General features: G+C 40.0%; 1 protein-coding gene across 1 annotated transcript; it reads right to left on the bottom strand.

Annotated features, from left to right (window-relative positions):
• Positions 1 to 578: 578 nt before the first annotated feature.
• gng13b (guanine nucleotide binding protein (G protein), gamma 13b) lies at positions 579 to 26,203 on the bottom strand. The gene is made up of 3 exons (XM_022200786.2): positions 25,756 to 26,203; positions 9,971 to 10,097; positions 579 to 5,202 (listed from the first exon to the last, which is right to left on the bottom strand). Exons 2-3 carry the CDS (start codon positions 10,066 to 10,068, stop codon positions 5,097 to 5,099), a joined length of 204 nt encoding a protein of 67 aa, XP_022056478.1. The 5' UTR covers positions 10,069 to 10,097; positions 25,756 to 26,203; the 3' UTR covers positions 579 to 5,096.

Here is a 26,203-nt window from a genome sequence, read left to right as displayed (position 1 = left end):
ATAGTTTTGATTGTGTTCTTTTTATTAAGTTGAGATAATCATGACAGATATTTCTTTTTTGGCAATATATCAAAATTTATATGGAAAAAACAAATTGTGCGTGTGTCCGAGAAATCACTTTCAACTAAGTTCCCCGTTACAAAAACACCACTCAAGGAAATGTTTTAATTCCAGATCACATGACCTGCTCATTTTGTCTCTCTGTGGTCATTTTGTCACTGTTTTTGTTCATTTTCAGTCTGTTTTGTGGGCATTTTAGGTCGTTTTGTGGTCATTTTGTGCCTTTTTGTGGCTGTTTTCAGTCTCTTTGTTATACTTTTAGATATTTTTGTCGTGATTTTGCATTTTTTTGTCATTATTTTGTGTGTTTTTCATCATTTTGTGTCTTTATGTGATAATTGGTGTTTGGTTATAGGCGGCCATGTTGATTGTAGGCATGAAAACAGCAAAAATGTCAACTGTGATACAGAAAGTCCTGCAAATATATTTTAACCCTGCTATTTTTTCCTCGATATCCGACTTCTTGTTTTCCACATGTACAGAGAGCACATAAAAAAAAGCACCCAGGACGACCAAGCTGTCTAAAAATCTTCTACTTTATTCAATAAGATAAATGTTTTTGTAAAACATTCAATAAAAAATGATCTATAATTTATTGCTCGTTGTCATCTTTACACTAGGACTTTTGATCTGATGCATAATATTAACTCCAAAGCACTCTCACAAGGAATATGCTGCTAGATATTTAGACAAGGTTTTATGCTGTCATCGTAATAGTAATAACGTACATACATACCTACGTTCAGATTATATAAAAACAAACCAAACAAGTAAAGTTACAGTAGCTGGACAGAAAATGGACAAGGAACAGGCAGACTCAGAAATCTTCTCATGTACTTTTCAGTTTAGAAATGGACAAAATTTGATGCTTTTTCCGTGATAGTAAGAAAGCTTGATGTTTCAGGACTCTCCAAAAGCTTATGCCATGATGCTAAGAGCTTCAGTTGGTTGTTCTGTGGAAGTCTCACTTCATACATTTACTATCAAATCACTCTGGAGTGTTACATAAAATCTTGTATGTGGGCTATATTTGAAAGATGCCATTGTACGAGCTAGTTAGGAATATTGTTGAGGATTCATGCTGCATGCACTCCAATCAGCCAAAACATTAAAATCACCCACTGGTAAACTGAATATCCTTACAGCACAATGTTCTGCCCAGAAACCTTGGGTCCTGGCTTTCATGTGGATGTTACCTTTGATATGTTCCACTCAAAACCCCACAGAGTACCTAAAGGATCCACTGCATACAAGGAAGTACAAGAAACCAAGCACCCTCAGAGGTCCTGCCTCAATTTTGGAGGCACAATGGGGGCGTATACAATATTAGCAGTAGGGCTGCAACTAATGACGGGTCGACTAATCGTCTGAGCACGATACGTCATCAAAAGCGGAAGTGAGCGCGCAATGCAACAGAAATCAGGGTCTGACTGGAGCGCGGAACACGGATGGACATCGGCGCTGCATCGTGCATACATAATGTATGCACGATGCAGCGCCGATGTCCGCGTTTAGATACAGCTGGATAGTAAACGCTGACATCCGCGTTTACAATAGATCGCGGGTTTCTGTGATGTATCATGCATACATAATATATGCACGATGCAGCGCCGATGTCCGTCCGTGTTCCGCGCTCCGGTCGGATGGTGATTTCTGTTGCATTGCGCGCTCACTTACGCTTTTGATGACGTATCGTGCTCGGACGATTAGTCGACGCGTCATTAGTTGCAGCCCTAATTAGCAGGTGGTTTTATTATTGTGACTGATAGACGTATGCTCATCCCAGATTCACTGACTGCACCCCAGGCACAGTGATTTAGATTAGAGGTTATTATTTCACTCCAAATATTCCCCGAACACATTTTGTCTATTTAATCTTTACCTCTCAGGCATCTTTTGCACTAAGATCATGTTAATTCGCTCTTCATGGACACTGTAATTGTTCAAGTTGAGTTTAAAAAAGAGGAAAATTAAGCATTACAGTTGCAGTTAATAGGGCTAATGTCATCTAAACACATAGAGTGAGATTCATTCCAGTACAGAGATGATTTTGACGCTTCCCTGTCCCGAGTCCTTGTAGAGAATCCCACATCCTTGCCACTCCTCCCCTCATACACATTCTCACTAAGCAGTGTGTGTGTGTGTGTCTGTCGTTGATCTGCTCGCCCTCAGGCCTGCCTGTGTGTGTGTGATGCAGCTGCGTGTGCAATCCGCATGGGAGCCCGATGTCCAAATTTATTTCAAAAATATGCGCACACACACACATAAACACACGGTTACAGTCACATGCACGCACGCCCACAGGCCAGTTCTGAGGTCAGTGGTGATGTTCGAACCTCATGCCACGTATTTACATTCTCGTTTTAAGGAAACTGTGTACAAGGCAGTAGTAGATGGTGATCTGGCAAGGTGTAGAAGTTTTTTTTTTTATTCTTTTTTTTTCTTTTAGTTCAGGGTATGAGGAAGAGGGAGTGCAGACGTGGGAAACGAAAACTCAGGTGAGGGAGAGGTCTGATCAATAAATAAATAAATAAGTTAATAAGTTAAAGGGGTCCGTCTGTACATGTGTGATGAGAGATAATGTTTGTGCGCACGGTTCTCTGCGTGTAACGTCTGTGTGTGATCTTCAGGGGGCTGTAGCTAAGGAGGAGAGGGAGCAGTAAACTCAAACCCCTCCAGAGGCCCAGAGTTTCATTCTGCTCTGACAACACAAACAGAGCTGCCTAATGACACCGAAGCAGAGCAACAACTGGCTGCAGATCTCCATGTGATAACCATGCTTGACGAGCAATTTAGAACCGCGTGTGAAAACTGCAGGAGTCACATCGAAGCTGTGAAAGCTTGGCGGGTTCATGCATGTTGTTTCTAATATGGGTTTGGTTTATGTCACCGGCAGCGCATGTAGTCTGAGGGGAGGGATTTTGTGAAGCTTCAGTTGATTTCTGCTGCTCATACTGATGCCTTTGGACAATTTGTCATCTTCCAAGACATTTTGCAGTCTTGATTTTTAATCTGGCTAAGTTCAGTGTTCGACTTCTCGTATCCACAAATACACTAGCGATGTAAATTTTGTCCTCGAGAGTCCCCACATGGACACACATAAATGTCTGTAGAGGGAACAGCGTGGTCACTATGCAGTAAGGACAGTAGAGTGCATGCTCTGCAGTGTGATCAAATGCATTTTCCAAGCAAAGTAGAAAGTAATACAATTTAAAATAAGTATGCATCTGTGGTGTCCACATTTGTCGTGAACACATCTGAAAGGGAGCATAATCCTGGCTTAACCCTGTAAGACCCAAATATAGAAAAAATAAGCAAAAGAAATAAAATAAAACTATGTATATATATATATATATATATATATATATATGTATGTGTATATATATATATATATATATATATATGTGTATATATTTATAAGGAGATATAAAGAGAAAACAGATTTTCGAAATTTTCAAAAAAATTATTTTTTTATTGTTTACTTGAGATAATAAAAATTAACACTAATAATTAATTTTTTCTGTATTTTGTCTTGTATTTTTCTACAGGGTCAAATCTACTCAACTTCAGTTTGATATTATCTGAAGTAAACAATAAAATAAAAAGTTTTCTGAAAATTTATGAAAATGGAGTTATCTGTTTTTGCAAATGAACTCTTCATATATATATATATATATATATATATATATAATTTATTTTTTTTGCTCATTTTTCTTCTCTATATATACCCAAATATAGGAAAAAAACAAGCAGAAATTATATATATATATATATATATATATATATATATATACAGAGTTATTCAAAAAGAATGAACCGATTTCATTACACAATATTTTAAGGAAAAGCAATAGAAAACTCCAGCCAAGTCACAAGTATTCTACGTACAATCAACTTTTGTTTCCTGTCTTACAAGTGTCCATTGTGGCCACCACCTGCAGCAGGGGCAACATCAATGCGATAATTCCTCCCAAACGTGTATCAGCATATCACCATCCACTGAGTCGATCGCTGTTGTTATTCGATGTCATTCGATGACCTTAAACATCAAACAAAAGTTGATTGTGAGTAGAATACTTGTAACTTGGCTGGAGTTTTCTATTGCTTTTCCTTATTCAAATACTGTGTCATGAAATCGGTTCATTCTTTTTGACTAACCCTGTATATATAATAGTAAATAATAATAAAAGAAACTGATCTTGTATTTTTGCAGCGGCGGGTTTTACAGGGTTAATGGAGATGTGTGCTGTGATTGTGTGTTTAATTGACATGTCACAAGTGTAAAAAAAGCGCAGAATTTTTTTCCCCAAAACTTTTCCTGCTTACAGAAAGCAAACACAAGTTAAAGGATTCTCACGTTCCAGTCTTAATATTTATGCTGAAAATGATCTGTATTCGTGTATAGATCATTATAGGCTCCTATGAGTAGAGATGCATTTAGTCTAATCAAATGTTAACAACTTTATGGAGTTAGTTTGTCAACCACAGACTCAGAAAATGTGTTATTTTTGAATTAAAATCAAGCGGTCTCACTATTGGACAAAATTCCTCCCGCAGATCTCCAGTCAGCCTGGCAGTGGGAATGTGACTCCACAGTTTACCACAGCTCATTAACTCATGGAAGAAAACAAAAACAGCAGAGAGAAAAGCTCGTGACTGGCAGCTGCATAAATAAGTTGTCGTATATTCATATAAAGACATGTAGTACAAGTATTGATCGTTGTCATCATATCATAATAACGATGCATTGCCGTGGCAGGAATAAACTTGCAGTGAGTGTGTGGCAGTCGTGGACAAATCCAAAGTTTGGATTGTGAAGTGTGTGTGTGTCTCCACCATCAGTGTGTGTTTCTGTGCCCTTGGTGTGTGTTTCTGTGTGTTTGGGAGAGGTTGGGGGGTATCAGCTGTTGTACATTCAAGGTGAGAGGTTAGGAGGCGCCATCCTGCCAGCGCCTTCGGAGGCCGGAGAGGGTCAGGGGTCGTCTGTAGGGCGTGTGTTGAAGTTGAACGGTCGTGGCAGGGCGGATGTTTCTCTTCTAGAGAAGGATGCATTTTCCTTTCTCCACCCACGGGTTGTTCTTCATCAGCTCCGGGTTCAGGAAGGGGTCCTCTGGGACGCCGTCCTCTATCCACTTCACCAAACTTTATGGACAGAAAGAGAGACAGAGACTCAGAGAGGCATGTTTTAAATTCCAGAGGATGATTCTTACCATAATCCATTCTCTGTCCAGTTTTCACTTTTTCCATACAAGGAAAGAAAGAATAGAGGAGCACAAGCTTTATTTACGTTATACAGGATGTTGAGTTTGCTAGCATTACGGTGACTTGGACTTTTTTTTAACAGATCTTTATATTTTATTGTGTTTATACCTCTAACCTTTATACCTCACTGTGCCTTATTGTATTGTAGTGTAGTGTGCTGCTGGATATATCAATTTCCATCTGGATTACAAAAGTATACTTTGATTTTGATTGATTTGATTAGCTAGCATCAGCCACTATAAGCTAATGCTAACACCAGATGAAGTGTGGCTGCAGCAGCAAACTGCACAGAGGACTGAAATGAGCATAAATATGCTGTATTTCTTGGGTAGTGAACACGTCATTTGTTACAGGGAGAATGTTATTTACTCTGAGAGGTTACAGTGTCTCACTTTAAATTCAGTTAATTACCCAAGATACAGTACCTCAGCTTTTGAGTAAGACATCACACTCTTCCCTTCACTGCTTCTCCTCTTTCTTAAACAGTTTTTTATATTCAAAAGGGTTTCAAAACACTGACCCAGAATACTTTTGTTTTCTACATTAAAAACAGCAGCCGTCAAAAGTCGACTGTAGCTGATGATGAAGCCTCAGATGAAGTGTTTCTTTTGAGTTTCCTTGATTGGCGCTTAATCTACTGGCACTGCAGTGAAAGCAGCAGACAGATAAAAAGAGCTGTACAGAGCTAAATGATGGCTGCAGCTTTGCTTCATGCTCAGATGTGCATTATGACTGTGACAGTAGCCTTCAAGATGGTATTAGTCAGTGTCATATCGCTGCTTTATTGTTGTTGTGGAATGATTAATGTTGTTACATAAAAAAAACTGTTTATTTAGTCATTGTTTTATTGGTGTCAATGTTTAGAATAACACAGACAGACCTTGTTAAGATGAAGATGCTTCATTATGTTTTACATACGTTTAATTAAAAAAGCCTCATCAACATTTATGCTTTCGTGTTGAGTGCCTGTTCATGGTGAGATGTAACCAATCAGATAGCATCATGGGTGGGATACATACACTGCACGGCTAAAAAAAACCAAAACTGCACACTCTAAAATTTCATTGGCCCACCTTTAGTTTTGAGTACGGCACTCCTTCACTGTTTTATCGTTTCAATAAGCTTCTGCAATGTCACAGCATTTATTTCTGTCCAGAGATGCATTCATTTTTCACCAAGATCTTATATTGATGATGGGAGAGTCGGACCGCTGCACAAAGTCTTCTCCAGAACATCCCAAAGATTCTCAATGAAGCTGAGGTCTGGACTCTGTGGAGGACAATCCATCTCATGATCCCTGATCCACTCATTCTCAATTTGAGCCCATGGATCCTGGCATTGTCATCTTGGAACATGAAGAATACCTCCACTGATGTAAAAACCTGATCATTTAGTATATTCAGGTATCAGTTGACCTCATTCTTTGGAACATAACGTTGGTGAACCTGACCAACCCCAGATCATAACCCTAACCCCTGCAGGCTAGTAGACACTAGCCATGATGAGTTCATCACTTCATTCATCTCTCTTCTTACCCTGATGCCCCCATCATTTTGAACAGGGTAAATCTGGACTCATCAGACCACATGACCGTCTTTCATTACTTCAGAGTCCAATCTTTATACTACCTTTTTATTTGCCTCGCTGATCAGTGGTTTTCTTAGAGCTGCAGCTGTTTAGTCCCAATCCATTGAGTTCTCTTCACATTGTATGTTTGGAAATGTTCTTACTTTTACTATTAAACAGCCGTGAGTTCTACTGTTGATTTCCGGCGATCATCTAAGAGTTTGTTCCTGGAAGATGATGGTTCTTCACCATCATCTTCCAGGCCAATAATTTGATCCTTCTGAGACAGATTAACATTCTTTCCATGACCACAGGATATGACTTCCAACATGGTTGTTGAAGAAATGAGAAGCGCTTCACTGCATCAGCTAGGGTTAGATAAGTTGTTGCAGCTGAAACGTATTCATCACTGCAGTAACTAGAAAAGCACTCAGAGAGTGCAGACCTCCGCCAAGAATAAAGAGGAAAACAGGAAACCCATGCAGTAAAGGATCATGAGCTGGAACTGAACCTGCATCTCTGACACAGTTCTGTTTAGGAATCACCTTCTTAATTAGTTGAGCTATCTGGACACCTTGCTCCGGTTTGTTGGACGACATACTAACCTATGATGTTCTAAAACATACTAAAAAATTCAAAGTGATCCAAAATCCAGAATCCTTTCCGGATCGCCACCAAAATTAAATCAGCTCTTCCTCTTACCATAGTCTACATCCCCTCAAAATTTCATGTGAATCTGCCCAGACGTTTTTGAGTTATCTTGCTAACAGACAGACAGACGCCGGGTGTCACATAACCTCCTTGGCGGAGGTAATAATTATCCAATGGAAGGCTCTTACCTGTTAGTTAAATCTATTTGATGACTTCTGTTTCTGACTGTCAGATCAGACGAGGACAATAATTGGTCGACGCTTAGTGTTTATCACAGCGTATAACAGTGGATATTTCCTGAATTTTGAAGCACTAAATACACGAGTCACATTAGAAACAACAGCTGATTAAACATCCTCAACTCAAACCCTCTGACTGACTGGTTCTGAAGCACACAGCTGTTTTTAGAAGATGGGATTTAATCATGATGCTTAAAGTTTGCTTCTTTATTCTGAAGTCAAGAATGAATGATCAAGTTTTCTCCATCAAGCTACTATACATGAAATGCCCTGAAAATATTTGAAATAGTTCCATGCCTTCAAGCCAAACCCCATCTGCTCGTGAAGAAGGAGAGATGCACTGAAAAGCACCAGAACGAGTGAGCGAGGGGACCTTGAGACGAGATTGTTTTGTCCAATGTATGTCATTGTATGTAGGTGAAGTTCATCTGCATTTAAATTGTTCTGAGAAGGTGACACATGCTGTGTAGCTCTGCAATGTACGGCACGCAAGCTCCTGAATATACCATGCTATGAATATATAACGGTGTATCATGTGCTACGCAAGTATGTCAATCGATGCATAAAACACATTTACACACTCAAACATCAAATGTGTGTCACACTGACCAGCTTTGGATTTATAAAATAATTAAGAGCATTATTTTTGAGAATTGTAACAAACACATATTGTCAAAAGCAATAAAATAAAGATAATACTTATAATTTAAAAAGACAATTGGACACCACATGCTTTTATTTTGAAACACCATTTGCTTAGCACAAACACAAGAAGTAACAGCTGGCCTCTACAGCTACAAAAAAAGCACATTTATATTCACTGCTATACACTATTGCTGTGTTTTTGTCACTTTACAGCAGGGGTGTCAAACATGCGGCCTGCGGTCCAAAATCGGTCCTCCAGAGGGTCCAATCCGGCCCTCAAAGTGTAAAAATTACAGAGAAGACATTAACTGCAGATTGTAAATTTCTAAAACTACAAATCTAAAATAATTTCTAGACCATGAGAAGTTGTTTCCATCATAAAGTAAAATGCTAGATTGCTCATTGTTCTTTTGTCATTTTATGTTTCATTTTTGTAATTTTGTCTTGTTTTTGTTGTTTTTTTGTCTGACTTTTGCCATTTGTCTCATGTTTTTGTCATTTTGTTTCTTGTTTTTGTTGTTTTGTCTTTAATTTTTTGTCTTGCTTGCATTTCTTAGATAGATAGATAGATAGATAGATAGATAGATAGGTACTTTATTAATCTCCAAAGAGAAATTCACAGTTCCAGCAGCATGAAAGGTAAAGAACATGAGAGCATGCAAGTTAAATATAAAACTATAATAAGATATAAACATCTGGCAGTTCAAGAGTGCAGTTCTTGTCTTTTTTTTTGTCATTTTATGTTTTGCTTTATTCAGTGTTTCATGTCGTTTGTGTTTTTTTGTCTCGCTTGTGTTGTATTTTTTGTCATTTTTGGACTTGTTTCTGTCGTTTGTCCATTATTTTGTCCCTTTTTTGTTTCGTTTTGTGTCATTTGTGTCATTTGTTGTTTTGTCTTGTTTTTGTCATTTTGCGTCAGATTTGTGTAATATTTTGTCTTGTTTTTGTGGGTTTTTTTGTCTTTTTGTCTGACTTCTGTCATTTTGATTACAAAATAAAATACTGTTATTCAGTTCCAGATAGCTGTGACTAAATGTTGTGTTCCTTTGTAGAAACACTGTGATCTGAAAGCTGTAATGTGTAATTGATAAACTGAGATAAATTGAATTTATCTAGTTAAGAAATTTCAGGTTGTTCATGATGTTTGATAAAAACATAATTTCTTTAATGTGAACATTTTCAGAATGTACTTTGTGCACTAGAACAAATGAAAAATGTGGAGTTGTGCTTATTTATAGGTTATTATGCTGTGGTTTTACTGGTCCGGCCCACTTGAGATCAAATTGAGCTGAATGTGGAACCTGAACTAAGATGAGTTTGACACCTCTGCTTTCCAGTTTTTCCTGTTTCAAGTCTTTATGCTAAGCTAATGCTAATCACTACTGGCTGTAGCTTCATTTTCATCATGTCAAAAGTGCTCCAAACATTGTGCTCAGTGTACTTTACAAAAAAACTATTTCAGTTTTAGTTCCAGAGGGTCAGAGCTATTTATGTGCTCAGTTGATTTCAGGGTCTTGAACGCTGTACAGAGTGGAACAACTACTCACTCGGTCACTGTTTTGGAGGACTTCTCTCTTTTGAAGGCCAGCTGGTACTTGAGGCTCTCCACCTCCTTCTTCATCTGGGGCAGGTCCATCTCATCCATGGCTGCAGCTTGATGTAGGGCTTCTCTACCTGTACACAGTGGGAGGAGGCCAGAGTTATATTTATAGAGAACACTGTTAAATAGCAGGCAGACACACTCAATACATCTGTGCCCTGCAGCAAGAACACCACAAAGTACATCTGATTTATAACTGCAGCTTAGCGATTCCACCTACAGGAAGCAGAATAGAGGCTGTTAAATTCATAGAGTACAAACAAGTGGTGCCATAAATGGTGGACGCTCTTAACTCCACAGGATGCCCTCAGCGGCCTTCTTTTGTGTCCTTTGGGCTCCATGTTTCCGTTTCCACGGCTTCCATGAAAATGCCAAATTTAATCACGAACATTATGCAAATTTTGGTTCATTTCTTATTTACTGCCACCTGCACTTCGATAATTTCGTATCAAGATTAATGACAGCAGGTTAGAGCGGAGTTGATATTCAGTATCTCCGGGGAAGGAAAGGAGAAAATGTTTGGCTTCAGGACCCAAAAAGAAGAAAAAGGGCGGTGTGTACTTGTGCTGTGTCCCAGTTACCTCTCCTCATCTGTCTGCTGTCCAAACACAAAACTTCAATCTATGAGATCAGTGTTTAGACCTTCCCCTCACCTTCATATCCCACCACCTTAATAAATTATGACTAAGAAGTGTCTATGTACACACTGAATCAGCTGTGGCACCTGAACACTACTTGTTGCAGTTGGTGGAATGTAAAGTCTGGTCAGCAAGAGAGAGAAACTCTAAGCTTTAGGGTTAATTAATGAAAATGATCTACCTGGTTAAAAGTTCAAGCAGTTAGCAATAATGTAAAAATGCTGAAAAGGTAATAATATGGCTCAAACCTTAAAGTAACCAATAAACCAATACATCAATATTAAATGGATACATTCTGTGTTCATCAATAACTAATATACAAATGCTGCATTTCTGATAATGCCACATGGGGGAATGAACAGCCTTGGAGGAGTACTGCCCTCTGTGAGTGCTTTTCTTCTATATGTATGCTATAGTGTAGAAAAAGTTTTAATTTGTCAGCGGGATTTTAAGACCTTCTCTGGTTGTTGATTAAATCCAGAAAAACTCATACCTGGCTTGAATGTAACTCAATCTGTAACTCGGTTAAAACTACTCAATGCTACACAACGGTAACTGTAATATTGGAGTAATTCAGAAGAACATATTTTAACTGAAAAGTGATTCTAAAGAAGACCAATTATACACAAAATCTCACCCTGCAAAGTGACTGGATTAGTAGGTCTGTTACAAATTAAACTTGGAAGTCTGAATCTGTGTTTTTGAGACTGTCATCGGTACACAGAGTCATGGTGTTGACCAACTCTTTCACTCATGATTCTACTTCTAGCAAACACGAAAAATGTCGTTTAGACCCATTTTCATTGGAGCGGGTATTTAAATGGCATTCATTTTAAAACCAGCTCAACACATGATGAGTGGTGTTGATGAAGGGTACTTCAATCAATGTGACAAGGCTGTCTGGGTACATCAGACAAAACAGTTGGGAACCACAGCTCCATCATTATTTCTTTGCTGGCCCTGTGCCAGCTTTTTGGAAATGCGTCACTCGCATCAAATTCAAAATGACCGTATATTTTTCAAGAGAACCATCCAATTAGTCAGTTTCAGCATTAGATGTGTTGTCTTTGTACCATTTTAAATACGGAGTAATTTGCACATTTGTATTTTCATTTACACTCTTCAAATTATCCCAACTTATTTGGAAACACTGTGCTGTATAACACAGGAAAATAACAGCCCTTTAAACTTATGTAACTGGCTAAAGTCCCAGCTCTCCTTTTTCTCACAGCAGCCATCCATACCTTTACATCAAAGGGAAACTTTGAGATTGAAACAAATCTCATGTGAGGACAACTCATCAAGGAGGCACCAAAGGAGAAAGAAAGGATCCTGTAACTCGTCCTTTCATACCAGTTGGGACAAAGCAATGAAACTTATGTAGAATTTCACTGAGATACCACAAATTAACAACAATAACTGTAGTCATTCTCACTCCTACTGTTCTGTAAATGTATGAGATGTTCTAAGGATTCTACTTAAATTGTATAATTACATTTAAGCTTCTTGACACCTTCTTAATTAGGAAATATCATCACGGATGTCCTCCGAAGCTCCAAACAAATCTTGCACTAAGTTTCTGAAACTATAAAATCTGAGACATCCAGCCAACATTAGACGATCAGTATTTCCTTCACACAACCTTTAGAGATTAATACACTTTGACAGGTCATATCTATTTCATCCACGGTAGGAGAAAATGCAGTTAGCTAAAGACTACATCTCACCTATGGAGACGCATAGTAGCACATTCTGTCATAGCATCAAGTATTAGCTGTAATCGGAGTTGAAGGTTGAGTATCGAATGTCATCGTAATGTGGAATCTTACATAGATCTGTTTGTTGGTCAGAGACTACAGCTGGAAAAGAGGAAAGAGTAGACATTTAGCAATTAGCCATTTGGGTGCTTTTACTTTTAATTTGAATTTAATGCCATTAAATGTTGATGTACTTTATGAAAATGTTACAGGATTGTTATCTGAGGCAGCTTAGATCTCAGTATGAGGTTATATGAGGATGTTGGTGAAGCTTTGTACACTTCAACCTTGGGCGAGAAGGAGAAAGAGATTAACCAGGTCAAAGTCACCGTCATCGCCGGCACTCCTGGACTGTAAAAAACATTTAAAGGGAGCTGAGCCCTAGAGAGGTTTCTCAAAATATTATTATTATCGTAGAGCACTCCATAACTGCACTTACTATTTCCTACTTTTTTTTTTACACCGGAAGTTTTCATAGATGATTACGATTTTAATCCATTTTTGTTGTTTCTTTGCGGTCTGTTCGCTATGGCTAGTGCTAGCCATGCAGCACTCCCGTACCTGCGGGCACTCTTCCCATTCTTTAGGATGCCTCTGCCGGAGGTGCTGAAAGAGGTTAGTTGTGCTGCTACTCTTCGTTTTCACAGTACTTTTGCAAACCTTGCACATGACTGTAGTTTGCTCTGTGTCAGTCTTGTCAAAGCCGAACCACTTCCATATAATCGATGTAACATGAGGCCCTTTTCTCGCGACTCTTCGTCTGCTGTTCTGTCCGCCATGACGGGGGTGTGAGTGTTTTGGTGGAAGGAGATGAGAGGCGGAAGCAAACGCCAGTGCACAAGTCGTGAAAGGCAGAAGAAGAATCTGTATTGTAATATATTTAAGCTCGCCTCAATTTTACGATTTGGCAAATTTTCAAATCGTCAGGTTTTAAAAATGCGAATTAATCAAATTAATTTGATTTATCGCCCAGCCCTAGTCATACAGTAGCAACTTGTCAATCACACACCCCAGTTTATTGCCTGTTTTCATCTAAATTGGACCATTATTTACAAAATGAACAACATGCTCAGTTAAAGGGGACTTGAAAGTAGCAACTAAGACCAACAGCTCATTAGGAAAGTGTTTCCTAAGGTAACCGTTCAAATGAGAAGTAGGGTCATATCTCATTGACCTCTATACAATCAAATCTGTTTTTGCAGTCGCCCCCCGCTGGCTGTTGGACAGTATGCAGGTTTAAGGTACTTAAGTGTTGGTTTACAGTGCCCCGCCTCCCCCTAATGTCAAAGTAGGTATTACTTCAGTGAGAGGATGAAGTGGAACAATCCTCATCGTGAAAAGAGAGGGAACAAACATCGTGGGAGTGAGCTGCAGAACTTTTCTTCTCTACTGGTTTGATGTGCCAGCTTTGAGTGCATCTCTTTTTAGTCTAAACCATACTGAACAGTGCATCTCTTTTTAGTCCTATACCATATTGAACAGTGCACATTTTGCTTGTTTTCAGTCTTACTAAACTGAATGTGAAATACAACAACTGTGCCTATGAAGTCCAGCTTGGAAAAGATAAATGTGTGGTGCAGGATCATGAAATGAAAAGTTGTGCTTTCTACCAGCGAGATGGTTCTCAAGTCTGTCAGGCAAAGTTTAGTTACAACTCTGAACTGATGGAAAACAATTGTTTGACATTGAGTCTTGATTAAATGTTGAAAACTGGGCAGCATGACGGCACATCTCTCAGCAACCATTAACTAGTTTAGCCAAGCCACAGTGCAAATGGTAATTTATTTTGAAAAATGTATGAAAGGAAATCTGGCGGAGGCACTTTGAATGGGCCTGATGCAGTTCATAAAATCATCAATTAAAGGACTGGACTCATTACCAGGCAACAGAGCTAAAGCTAAGTGCTAGTTTCCTATTTATGTTATAGGATCCAAAAGAAAATATGAAGTGTAATAAATATTGTTTGTTAGAACCTTATTCCGTTCGGTAACAGTTTGCTTATTCCTAGACTGACGGATGGAGCAAACAGTTCTAAAGGATTGTAGTGGGAGGACTGGGGTGTCAGGTGTGACTGTGTGGTAATGGAAAAGGGTTTGCATGGCTCTTGGGTCAGGTAGGAGGTTTTCTCAGTAGAATTTTTACTTCGGGCCCCAGGGAGGTCAGGACCTTCTCTGGAGCTGCAGTAGTAAATTGTGCAGTGGTATTTTAAAAGAAGCTGTTGCATAGTGATGATTTGTGGATTTACTGTGTGCACGCTCGTGGAAATGTAGAGGGTATTTGGACAGGTAGGGAGCTGGGCACGGGAAAATACCTGTTATCTTCAAATTCCGTTATTGACAGGTATGGGATAACCACGTCTTCGCTCCAGCGCAGCACTCAACATGTTGCCCAAAATGTTGGATAATCAGGACTTAGAGTGAGTATTTTGCGTCCAGTTTACACCTGTGTCTCATGCCACATTTACAAATAACTTAAAATAGAACTTTAATTTGTATTACAGGATTCTGCGGCTATAAAAACCAAACATGCCAGCGGTCAACTCTCCACAACAGTTCTCTTCCTCTGCGTCTTTTTCTTTGTCTCTTCCTCCCTCCTGCTCTCCCTCTCACTCCCCGCCCACGCTTTGTGTCCACTATACTCTCGCAGTAATACTCTGCCCCTCTTGTGTGTGTACTTGTGTGCTTTGTGTACCCGTACATGTGTGCGTGTGCGCTGTGAGTCATTTGAGGATTCGGGTGAGCCGAGTGCTTGTCTGGTCTGCACTCAGAATCGATCTTGTTGAAGGTGCTCGAACACAGAAACAACAATGGTATTTTTAAGGGGGATTGAATAATGCTTGATATTACGCAATTGTCCTTTATGACAGTTTAGTGAGTGAGGGGGCATTTTAAGGCAGGAAATAGCAGCTCTGGATTTAACAACTACTCCACCGCACGGCTCGGAAACTCCGGATGCTAATCAGCGACGGTATATAATCCGTTGCAGACGTTTGTTGTCCTGTCTTTTATCTTTAAATGGCTGTCGAGCTCTCTGCTGCTATTTTTACTCATACTTTTAAAAAAATGCTCTTCAGAAAGCTTGGCAGTGGCTGCGTGCTACAAACAAATCCAGAATTTTTCTGTCCTATTCATGGGTGTAGATTTAGTTTGAATATCGAGAGGACAGCAAGCAGATTATCTGTGCGTCCTCTTCTGGGAAGTTTAGTTAGCTTACTGCATTTTGGTGAAACTTTCTCCAGCATTTTATGCCATCTCTGCATCAATTTATGTTTTCTGATTGTATTGTATAGCATCGGACTGTGCACTTCTAATGGCATATAGCTTAAAACTTTCCCCCCCCCAGCTAATTTACATAGCACTAAGTCACTTTTTTCATTCACATTTTTACAAACACTAAAGTGTGGTTCTTTTATTATACATGTCTGTCTTCATGACGGATATTTTACCGGCCTTTTATTGGTCTAAGACAGGGGTGTCAAACTCATTTTAGTTCCGGGGCCACATTCAGCAAAATTTGATCTAAAGTGACCAGTAAAATCACAACATAACAACCTATAAATAACCACAACTCCAAATATTTCCCTTTGCTTTAGTGGAAAAAAGTACATTCTGAAAATGTTGAAGTTAAGGAACTATCTTTTTGCAAAACAGTATGGATAAACTCAATTTCAGCAATATCAGTTTATCATTTACACATTACAACTTACAGATCACAGAGTGTCTACAAAGGAACACAACATTTAGTCACAGCTATCTGGAACAGAATAATATAGTATTTTACTTTATGATCGAAATGACAAAAGTCAGACAAAAAACGACAAAAGCAACAAAAACGAAATTTTACAAAAAAGAGACACAAAATGATAAAAATGAGACAAATGACACTAAACTAAACAAAAAGAGACAAAAAAATTTAGACAAAAAAGTTTCAAAGCGACCAAAAAATTGACAAATACACATATCAGACAAAAAAAAAAAAAAAAAAAAAGAGACAAACGCGAAACAAAACAAAAAAGGACAAACGTTACCAATGGATAGAAAATGAACAAATTACAAAATAGGCAAAAAAAACTACATAAATGACACAAGTAAGACAAAAAATGACAAAAACGAGAAATAAAATGACAAAAAATAAACAACTCAAGCGAGACAAAAAGGAAACACAAAACAAAAGCATGAGACAAATGACAAAATTCAGACAAAAAAGGATGAAAAAAAACAACAAAAACAAGACAAAATATGACAAAAATGAGATGCAAAATGACAACAGAACAATGAACAATCTAGTATTTTACTTTATTATCAAAACAACTTGTCAAGGTCTAGGATTTATTTTAAATTTCTAGTTTTATTAATTTACAATTTGCAGTTAATGTCATCTCTGTAATTTTTACCCTTTACAATGGATTGGACCCTCTGGCGGGCTGGTTTTGGCCCACAGGCCGCATATTTGACACCCCTGCTCGAAGGAGTAATGCACTTTCATTCAGCTGATTACCTTATATGTAGGTAAACTATACACTAAGTTGACTTGACAGGACATAATATTAGCAGGGACATATCCTCCCTGAAACCTGTGATCGTTTGACAGGCAGCTGTTTTCTGGAACAGGTTTGGAATACAGTACAACTACCTCTGCTCTGATAAAGACGTACTTTATGTTGCTGCATCCTATTAAAAGCTCACACTATTACCATCAGCAGCCATGCTTCTGCCTTAGCTTCTCTCTCTGTTGAGGCATCGGTTCGTGCTTTAAGTTAGCTAATGTGCAGCTACTCTGCATTTTGGAAGATGCACTTATTTGCCTTCCTGCCGAGGGGAATATGAGCAGATCAATACCACTCCCACATCTGTACAGCAAATCTGCTGCCGGTTAGCTTCACTTACCATAAACATTGGAAACAGCTATAGCCATTTCTCAGTGTAGCAAAGTCCACCTACCAGCACTTCCAGCTAACTGAATAACATTTTATTATGCTGTTTTAAAGCTGCTACGGCTAGATATGGGTCCCTGTTTCTAGTCTTTATGTGAAGCTAAGCTAACCTACTGCTGGCCATAGCTTTATAGGATTATCTGAAATGTTGTATGATGTGTTGTTTATGTGTTTACTTGTAGTTTCTTTTGTAAAATTGTGAATTATAGTGCTAATTAACATACTGTTTTTAAGCCAGTGTCTAGCGAACTTCATGCTAAGGAAGGTTAGCTAACTGTAGCTTCATATTATAATCCAAAGAGTAAAAGTGATGTATTGTTTTTAGATTCTTAACTAAACTGTGAATTATTGTGTTAATTAATGATATTTTATTTCCTCAGGAGACAGCCAGGCAAACAGTTTCCACCTGATACTTGCATTTATGCTAAGCTACGCTAATCTGCTGCTGGTTATAGCTTCATATGATGACCTTAAGTATAAAAATGATGTGTTGTTGTCACTTGTAGTTTTTGTATAACAAATTGTGAATAAATGTGGTAATTTGTGACATTTTGTTCTTATAGAACAGAGCCAGAACAACAGTTTTACAGGTATTTATGCGAAGCTAAGCTAATCTGCTGCTGGATGTAGCTTCATATCGTGACCTGAAGTGTAAAAATATCGTACTCTTTTTAGTTGTAGTTTTCTTTAAACAAAATGTCAATCGGTGTGGTAATTAGTGAGATGTTGTTCTTGTGGAACAGAGCCAGGCCAACGGTTTCCACTGACGTTTATGCTAAGCTAAGCTAACCTGCTGCTGGCTAGTTTCAGATTGATTTGCAGTCATGAGAGTGGCATTGAACTTCTAATCTATCAATTGGTAAAAAAGTAAAGTTACATACAGACAAAATCTTGCACTAAGAGTATCTCATAAAACAATTCATAAAACTAAATTATGCCTTTAGGTGAAAAGACAAATTACTTTTACATGCCAGGCCATCAATATCTCAGGAAACTTAAGTGATAACTGGCAGTTAATGATTTTCCCTTCTCGCAACGGACGGTGGAACAGAACTAATCAATCATCTGGCTGAACATCTGAGAGCCTGAGGGCTGCATGGCAGATTTCAGCTGCATAAATGCTTTTTATTTGAACATCTCGGCCCGATATGACTACCTTTACTACGTCATAAAACGCGATTGGAGAGGCGAGACGAGAGAAGAGGGCCAGACAGAGACGGGTGTGTGTATGAAAGACAAAGAGAAATTTATAATCAGTGACTCAGTGGGGTGTGTGCATGTGTGTCCCTTTGTGAGGATGAGGAAAACACCAGGTGCAATATTGCACGACAATCTGTGTGTGTCTTACCAATATTAGACAGACAGAGAGGTAGAGTGATGACCGGTTCCTGGCTGAGATCAGGTTTCAGCAGCATCCTCCAGGGACGACAGAGCGATTGGATGTTTTTCCTCTTTCTAACTCCATCACTCACCATCGTCTTCATCCCTGTTTTCACTCTCTGCCTCTTTTCCACTTTCACATCTACAGGCCTGCTCTACCCATCTATTTCTCAGCCTCTGTCTGTCTGCATTCCTCTCTGTCTCCTTCTCGTGTCTCTGTTTGCCTTCCGTCTTTTTTTATTTTTCCTCCACTAACTCAGTGTCTCGTCCTCACTCAGACAGGGATGCACAATGTTTCACTGTAGATTCTATTTAGGAGGTAAATGTGGTGGGACACTGAATACAGCTAAAAATCACTGCATACTCATCAGAATACTTGTCGATTTTTGACATATTAACATTTAACATGCCTCATCTGTTTAATATTTGTGTTGACGATTGGCTGAGATGTGAATAAATTTGACTTTTTGATTGGGACACGAAGATTTATCCACTATCTTTATGTTTTATATCACATTAGTAGCTATCAAGTGTGTATTTTTCTCTTAACCTGCTAAATTCTCCTCTATGTTCACCATATAGTTGCTAACTGGCTGTTTGTCGTTTGGTGCTGGGCATTCATGTGCAATACTCTGAAATTAAAGTTTAGAGCTGGACAGCTAAACTAAGAGGTAAAACTTGCTGCACAAATCTGTCAACACAAGGTGATACAAGGGGTCCTCGGTTTACAACGTCCTCGACCTACAGCATTTTGTCCTTACATCAGAATCCTTCCACGCAGATAATTAAAGGGAAGTGGAAAATTGCCAGCTCTAGTGGACACATACTTTTAGGCAAGACTAAATATTAAAAATATTATTAACAGTAACTGTCCCTCCTCTTTTCCTCTCACTCTACATTTGCCTTAATCGTTTATGTCCGTCCCACAGTTTACCTTTTCCATGGCCCTGACTCCCTCTCTTTCTCAAATTACTCTAAATGGGATATGCTGAATAAATATATCTGTTTATCTTCTGCAGTTCTGCTTTAGAAAACCTTTGACACCACCCAGTGTAAATAATGGAGAAACCCTACTATTGTCCTGCCATGTGGCTTCCTGCTGTTCTACACCGTGAGGTTTGAATCTGGAGGGTTTTGTTGCGGCTGCTCTCCCCTGCTGCATTCTCACTGTCATCCTTTCATTGCTCTCTAATATCTGTTTTCAGTCTGTCTCCTGCTGTCTTCCACAGATGCCTCCTCACTAAGTGCTCCCTGTCCATTTTCACAAATTTGAAACAGTTAATCCATTACTCTGCACATTAGCGGTGTCTCTCTTCCTCTCTTTCTTTGTAGCCCAGCCAGGAGCTAGTCATGTCCAATTATGGTGGTCGCTGATAAAACCATCCAAAGTACCACATATTGTCTAAACCAGCAGTCACATCTAAAGGTGCCTGTGAAGTGTATTAAAACAGCAATATATCAGTGACAAATTTATTGCGATCTCTTGATAAAAACACCATAAAGCACTCATCACCCCCGTCTGCTTTCTGTCGCAGGGAAGACCTCGGCTTCCTCAAAGGTTCTCTCGCTGTACTAAAGAGGATAAACATGTCGGAAGTCTTTTTTTCCCTCTGGCATTCCACCATCTGCCATGAGGAGAAAGTCTAAAAAGCTCTGCGTCTTGTTCACACAGGATGTGGTGAGGATGTGCACGCCTGCTGGCTTTTGACTGCCGTGTTGATGTGAAGATTCTGGCGAGTGACACTGTGGAAATACGCAAGTGGTCTGAAGAGTATCAGGCCACAGAATCAGATTTATACCCAACACCCAAACCCCACAGTTACTGTTAGTTAATTGGCACAGTTAAGAGTGTTTTTTTTGCTGATTGTGTAGTTCTGCCGGCTTCATCGGACCGTGACCTCCTGCACGAACAAGGCTGAACGCACTCGAGCGTGAAGCGGTCGGGATGAGAGTCAGCACCTCCGAGTCTGACGCAAGCAGTTCACCTTCGGGTTCGTAATGAGTTCTCGCACCAAGAGAGGGAACTCAGCTATCCTGGGACCTTGTTCACAACTCTCTCAGGCTATCTGAATTTGAAAATGAGGAAATCCTTGCCAGGGATGATAACTGCTTTGTTGCAACATGAGAAAATTTCCTCCCAACTGAAGCCGAGTCTGTTCAAAAGTTGCTAAACACCAAACATGTCTGTAACCTTCAGCATCAAGAGAGGTAAGAGGGAGCCTGCCACATAAGGTTAGTACAGGAGAACATGGAGTCAGTTTAAGTGTAGGTCAACACGCACATCAGCTGTACAGACATTACATACGACTGAAAGTAAAGGGAAGCTGGCAGGTGTCCAGGAGGAGGAGCTGGAGGATGCAGTTATTGGAAAACATCTTTGTTAAGCGCCACAAAATGGATCTAGATGAGTGGTAGAAACTAGGTGAATGCATAGACGATAAGAGCAGCTAAGAGCAGATGACAGATTTACATCACTGCATCTCTCTCTCACTGATACACAGATGTGGAAAGTATAACTTGGCCTGTGCCCATGGATGGATAATGAGACAATGTGCCGCTGGGTGCCGATGCGTCATAAGTAAAAGACACTCGAGCTAAAAGCAGGAGCATCATTTGTAGTCAGTTTGTTTCGTATGTGTTTTTTTTGTCATTTTTATTGACTCTTTGAAGTCATTCTGTGTCTCTTTACAGTGATCATACAATTCTATTAGGGCAGCTTCCTGTTTTGAAGTATTTTTGTGTGTTTTTGAGATGAATGAATCCGAATATTTGGATCTCAAAATACATATTCGGATACTACCGTCACGACCGAATATTTGGATATTTGGATCCAGTCCAAGTGCTTTCACACCTATTCACCATAAAATCTAGCTCAATTCTACAAACTAAAAAGGCACAATGTAAGTAAACGTAACATTAATGTCGAAGCAAGCCCATATTTTCTGTGTAGTGGAGTGTGGCATTTTCATCAGAGAATAAAGTGTGTAGTTCAAGCTTTTCTGTTTTTCGTTTTACTGACTAAATGCAAGTGAGTCCCTCCCTTTGAAACTAATGTCCCTCCCACATTAAAAACAGACCGTGAGTGGCCTCCAACACCACATTAGAAACATGAGTGCAGTTCAGCGTTAGCGGCTGCTTCCAAAACTAAACTTTCAAACACAAAACGCAATATTATTTAAGTTTTTAAGTATATTTAAAGGCACTTTTATGTCTCTCCTCTGCTTCTCCATTGCTTTTGTCTGTTTTACTCCATTCTTTGCACATCTGTTTCCGTGATTCATTGGACCGGAGTCAAGTGAAGACTGTAGTTTACACCAACTCATTTAATTCATCCTAGAATACTAATGTGGACTAATCATTGCGGCTTGATAATTTTTGTTCACTTCTGGGGCTGTAGATGAATGGAGGGAACCAACATGAACTCAGTGCAGTGAAGGTTACATAGTAAAGGTCTCAGTTTAACAGCTCTTGACTGACTAGAGTCCAGAGCATCAATGAGTGTCAACACACATATATGGAGCTGTAAGTCTAAACTGGGAAACTTTCTTGAAGGGAGGTCAGGTTTGCCTCAAGTTTATGCTGAAGTAGGGCTGGGCGATAAATTGAATTAATTCGATTAATTCACATTTTTAAAACCTGAAGATTTGAAAATTTGCCACATCGTAAAATCGAGGCGAACTTAAATATATAACTACAGATTCTTCTTCTGCCTTTCAAGACTTGTGCACTGGCGTTTGCTTCCGCCTCTCATCTCCTTACGCCAAAAGACTCACACACAGAACAGCAGACGAAGAGTTGGTCGCGAGAAAAGGGCCTCATGTTACATCGATTATATGGAAGTGGTTTGGCTTTGACAAGACTGACACAGAACAAACTACAGTCATGTGAAGGTTTGCAAAAGTACTGTGAAAACGAAGAGTAGCAGCACAACTAACCTCTTTCAGCACCTCCGGCAGAGGCATCCTAAAGAATGGGAAGAGTGCTGCAGCTACGGGAGTGAGGCATGGCTAGCACTAGCCATAGCAAACAGACCGCAAAGAAACAACAAAAATGGATTAAAATCGTAATCGTCCAAGATGCAGGGATGTGATTTTTCGCAGAATTCCGCTTTTTTTCTGGGATGTGAATTTACCGCGGATTTCCGCCGATTTAATTTCAAGTTTGAAGACTTTATCGTCGCTGATACTCCCGCGAGATTGTAACGACGTTAACGATAGCTTATTAACGACGATTGTAAAGGGCCCAGCGATTGGAAGTCGCTGCCTCACTGCCGCCGCAGCGCACCCCCCCCCCCTCCCCCCCGGTCAACAACTTTCTGCTAGAATCAGAACTTGCTGATCCCATCCCTGAAGATGACTAAAAAAAAAAATCGAGATTTTATTTTTTGGCCATGTCGCCCAGCCCTATGCTGAAGTATTGAATTTTTTTTCTTAAAAAGTATTTTCTGAGAACCTCTAGTCAAACTTTTCTCCTCAGCAGCTTTGGCGCATTTGGTCACGAGCAGCTAATAACTCACTGCGCCTCAGAAACTTCACTGTTCACTGTGGTATGGCTCGGCATCAACAAGGCTGTTGTGTGTTTGTATGTGTGTGACACTTGTTAAAAGACATGTTTGGGTGGGTGTGTGGAGGGGGAAAGTGGGGTGGTGGTGTTAGGGAAGGATATGTAGGTCGCACAGTGATTTGGGTCAAAAGCATCCAGAGATTAACCTTTCCCCCCTTGTCTCCTCTGCTATCTTCACAGCGTCACATGTGCTGCATGTGTGCATGTATGTGTGTGTGCAGGTGGACTGCAACCGATGCTTCTCTGACTCCTATGATCACAGTTCAAGGTTAAACTAGGAAACCGATGGGACACAGAAAAGGTGAGAGGAAGAGGTGAAGACTTCAGCGAGAAAATATGACAGAGGAGGATAAATAAGAGGCAGAGAGACAGATGATTGGAAACAGAGTGAGAGACTCTTCTTGCCTCTATAGCTACTGCATTGTAAATAGAGGCTAAAAATAGAAAGGAACAGGCAGAGCTCCTCTGACCAGCTGAGAGTGGAGACTAAGAAAGAAAGAAGCAGCTCCTAGTCGCTAAACGGAGGAGGAGATGCTGCTGAGGATAATAAATGCCAGATGCTGACAGATGATGTTTGAGCTTTTACAACCGGCTGATCTGTTGGGCACATCAATGAGCTCTGAAGTGGCTGGGACCAGTCCAGCTCATATCGCACCACAGCGGCCCTGTCTGCATGGGGAAAAACATCCAATCAATGCAATCTGATCGATGTAGAACTGGACTGGATGGAATTCATGTTTGCCCGTATGTCTGTGGGCGTGAGTATGTGAGATACCAACGGGGTGGAAACAGATGCAGGAGCAGGGGTGGAACCAGAGGGGCATCCAGAGGTGGAACAACCCAACCCACCCTGACGACAGATGAGCACAAAGGAATGCAAAACAACCCTGAAGAACTACAAAGACACAAAGATGAAATATTGGGAGGAAAAGCAGCTGTAATAGATGCTAAATAAACACAAAGAGATGCAAACGATCCCACAGGGTCGCGAAACACCCGCTAAGAGACGCAGTACCAAGATATGCAAAATGACAACAGAGATGATCCACAACAAAACGAATACTGCTGGGTGGAAAAATGACCACAAAAGGGATGGAAACGCCACAATAAAGAGCTGAATCACACTAACAAGCTATGATAAGATACAAAAATAGCACCAAAGGAGTCAAACAACTGCAGAGATGCAAAACGCCTACAGGGAGATGCAACACAAATAGAAACAACTAAACTCCAACGGATAAGAAAGAGGCTATAAAAGGATGCAAAACCGATGCAAAATGACCACCAAGACATGCAAAACAACCACAAAAATGCAAAAGAACTCCAGAAAGACGAAAAAAAGCCCACAAGTAAATACAAAATAACTACAAAGAGCTAAATCACAACCAACTCGATAAACTATGAAGAGATGCAAACAAACAGATGCAAGGTGGCCACCAAGAAATGCAAAACAACCACAGAGATACACAAAATAACCACAAAGGGATGCAAAACAACCACAAAAGACTCAAAACAAGCACAGAAACATGTAAAACCAATACTGAAAACACATCACAACCACAAAGACACGCAAAACACCCACAAAGAGACATAAATCAACCACAAAGGGACATGAAACAACCAGTAAGAGACATAAAATAACCACAAAGAAACGTTCAGCAACTACAAAGGGACGCAAAACGACCACAAAGAGACACGAAAGAACCACAAAGAGACGTAAAGCAACCATGAAGAAACTCAAATCAAATATCATTATAAAAGAAAATGACCTCAAAAAGATAGAAACAACAAGGTGATGCAAAAGACTTGCAAAAACGACCACAAGGAAACACTAAACGAAGGCGGTAAAATAAACCCTAAATGAAACATCACCTTTAGGTCTGGGTGTCTCTTAGTATCTAGGTGTGGTGGGGAGTCAGTTACATGTTTGTGTTCAGGGAGCGATTTTCTCATAGTGTACGCATCAATCTGTGATATTTGGAGTAACAAAGAGCTGCTATTTATTCTTATTTCATACTGGAACATTCATATTCATTAGGTTCCTATTCATTTATTACACAGAACCATGTTCAGGGCATTACTGGATTAGAAAAAAAAAAAACTTTTCAGTCACAAACTAGAAGAATCATGTCTCCTAAAACAGGGTCAGAGGAGGCCAGAGGAGGAGAAAGAGACAGATAGCTGAGGAGGAGGAAGTGCAGAGGAGAAATCTAAGTTTTATGTAACATTCGTGGGTTCCATATGGCCTGGTACCAGGAGGGGGGCTGAAAGTATGAAACGGTCCAGCCGGATTGTTGCACTTTGTGGAGCTAAAATAAACTAGTGATGATAGAGCTGCGCGGAGAGCCTCGATAAATTACAGCAGATGATCATTCCGAGGTCAATTTGACCTCCATGTTTTATGCGAAATGACTTGTGGCTCCAGAATCTCCTGGATGATTGTATAATGATCATCTCTTACCTCACTGATGCGCCGGTGGAGGCTGTTGCTCTTTCTCCAAGTCTGACCGGTTTGCAGTTAAACCGGAGAGGGACGCCGCTGGACCGACACACCGGATTTTAATTTCCTGGCTGCTCAAAAAAAAAACAAAAAAACAAAATCACAGCTCACTTTACGGTTCTTCACGGGGAGGCGGTGCGGACTGTCGGTATCCACCGGTAAAGATCAAGGATAAAATCCGCAGTCTCCGGAGTGAAAAAACAGACGATGACGAGCAGTCTGAGGCTGTCTGCTGGAGCTGGTGGAGTCTCTCGTTGCCCGGTAGCCGGTAGTCCGGTTGGCTGCTGCTGCTGCTGCTGAATGAACCGGGAGGGAGGAGGGAGGAGAAGTTAACGAACTGGTCCGGTGCGCGCTCCGCCGTTCACTGGCCGCTGCTCTGCTGGGATCCTCCTATATGAGCGACCGTGCG

The sequence above is a fragment of the Acanthochromis polyacanthus genome, chromosome 21, assembly GCF_021347895.1.
Source record: "Acanthochromis polyacanthus isolate Apoly-LR-REF ecotype Palm Island chromosome 21, KAUST_Apoly_ChrSc, whole genome shotgun sequence".
In the NCBI taxonomy this organism is placed as follows: Eukaryota; Metazoa; Chordata; class Actinopteri; family Pomacentridae; genus Acanthochromis; species Acanthochromis polyacanthus.
The sequence above is the reverse complement of the archived record's forward strand: the minus strand, read 5'-3'. Positions and strand labels throughout refer to the sequence as shown.

Bases quoted from the DNA above. Each gene is read 5' to 3' on its own strand.
- gng13b (XM_022200786.2), bottom strand. From the start codon at position 10,068: ATGGATGAGATGGACCTGCCCCAGATGAAGAAGGAGGTGGAGAGCCTC. The intron at 5,203-9,970 runs GTGAGTAGTTGT...CTGTCCATAAAG, and splicing joins TCCTCCAAAACAGTGACCGA to TTTGGTGAAGTGGATAGAGG.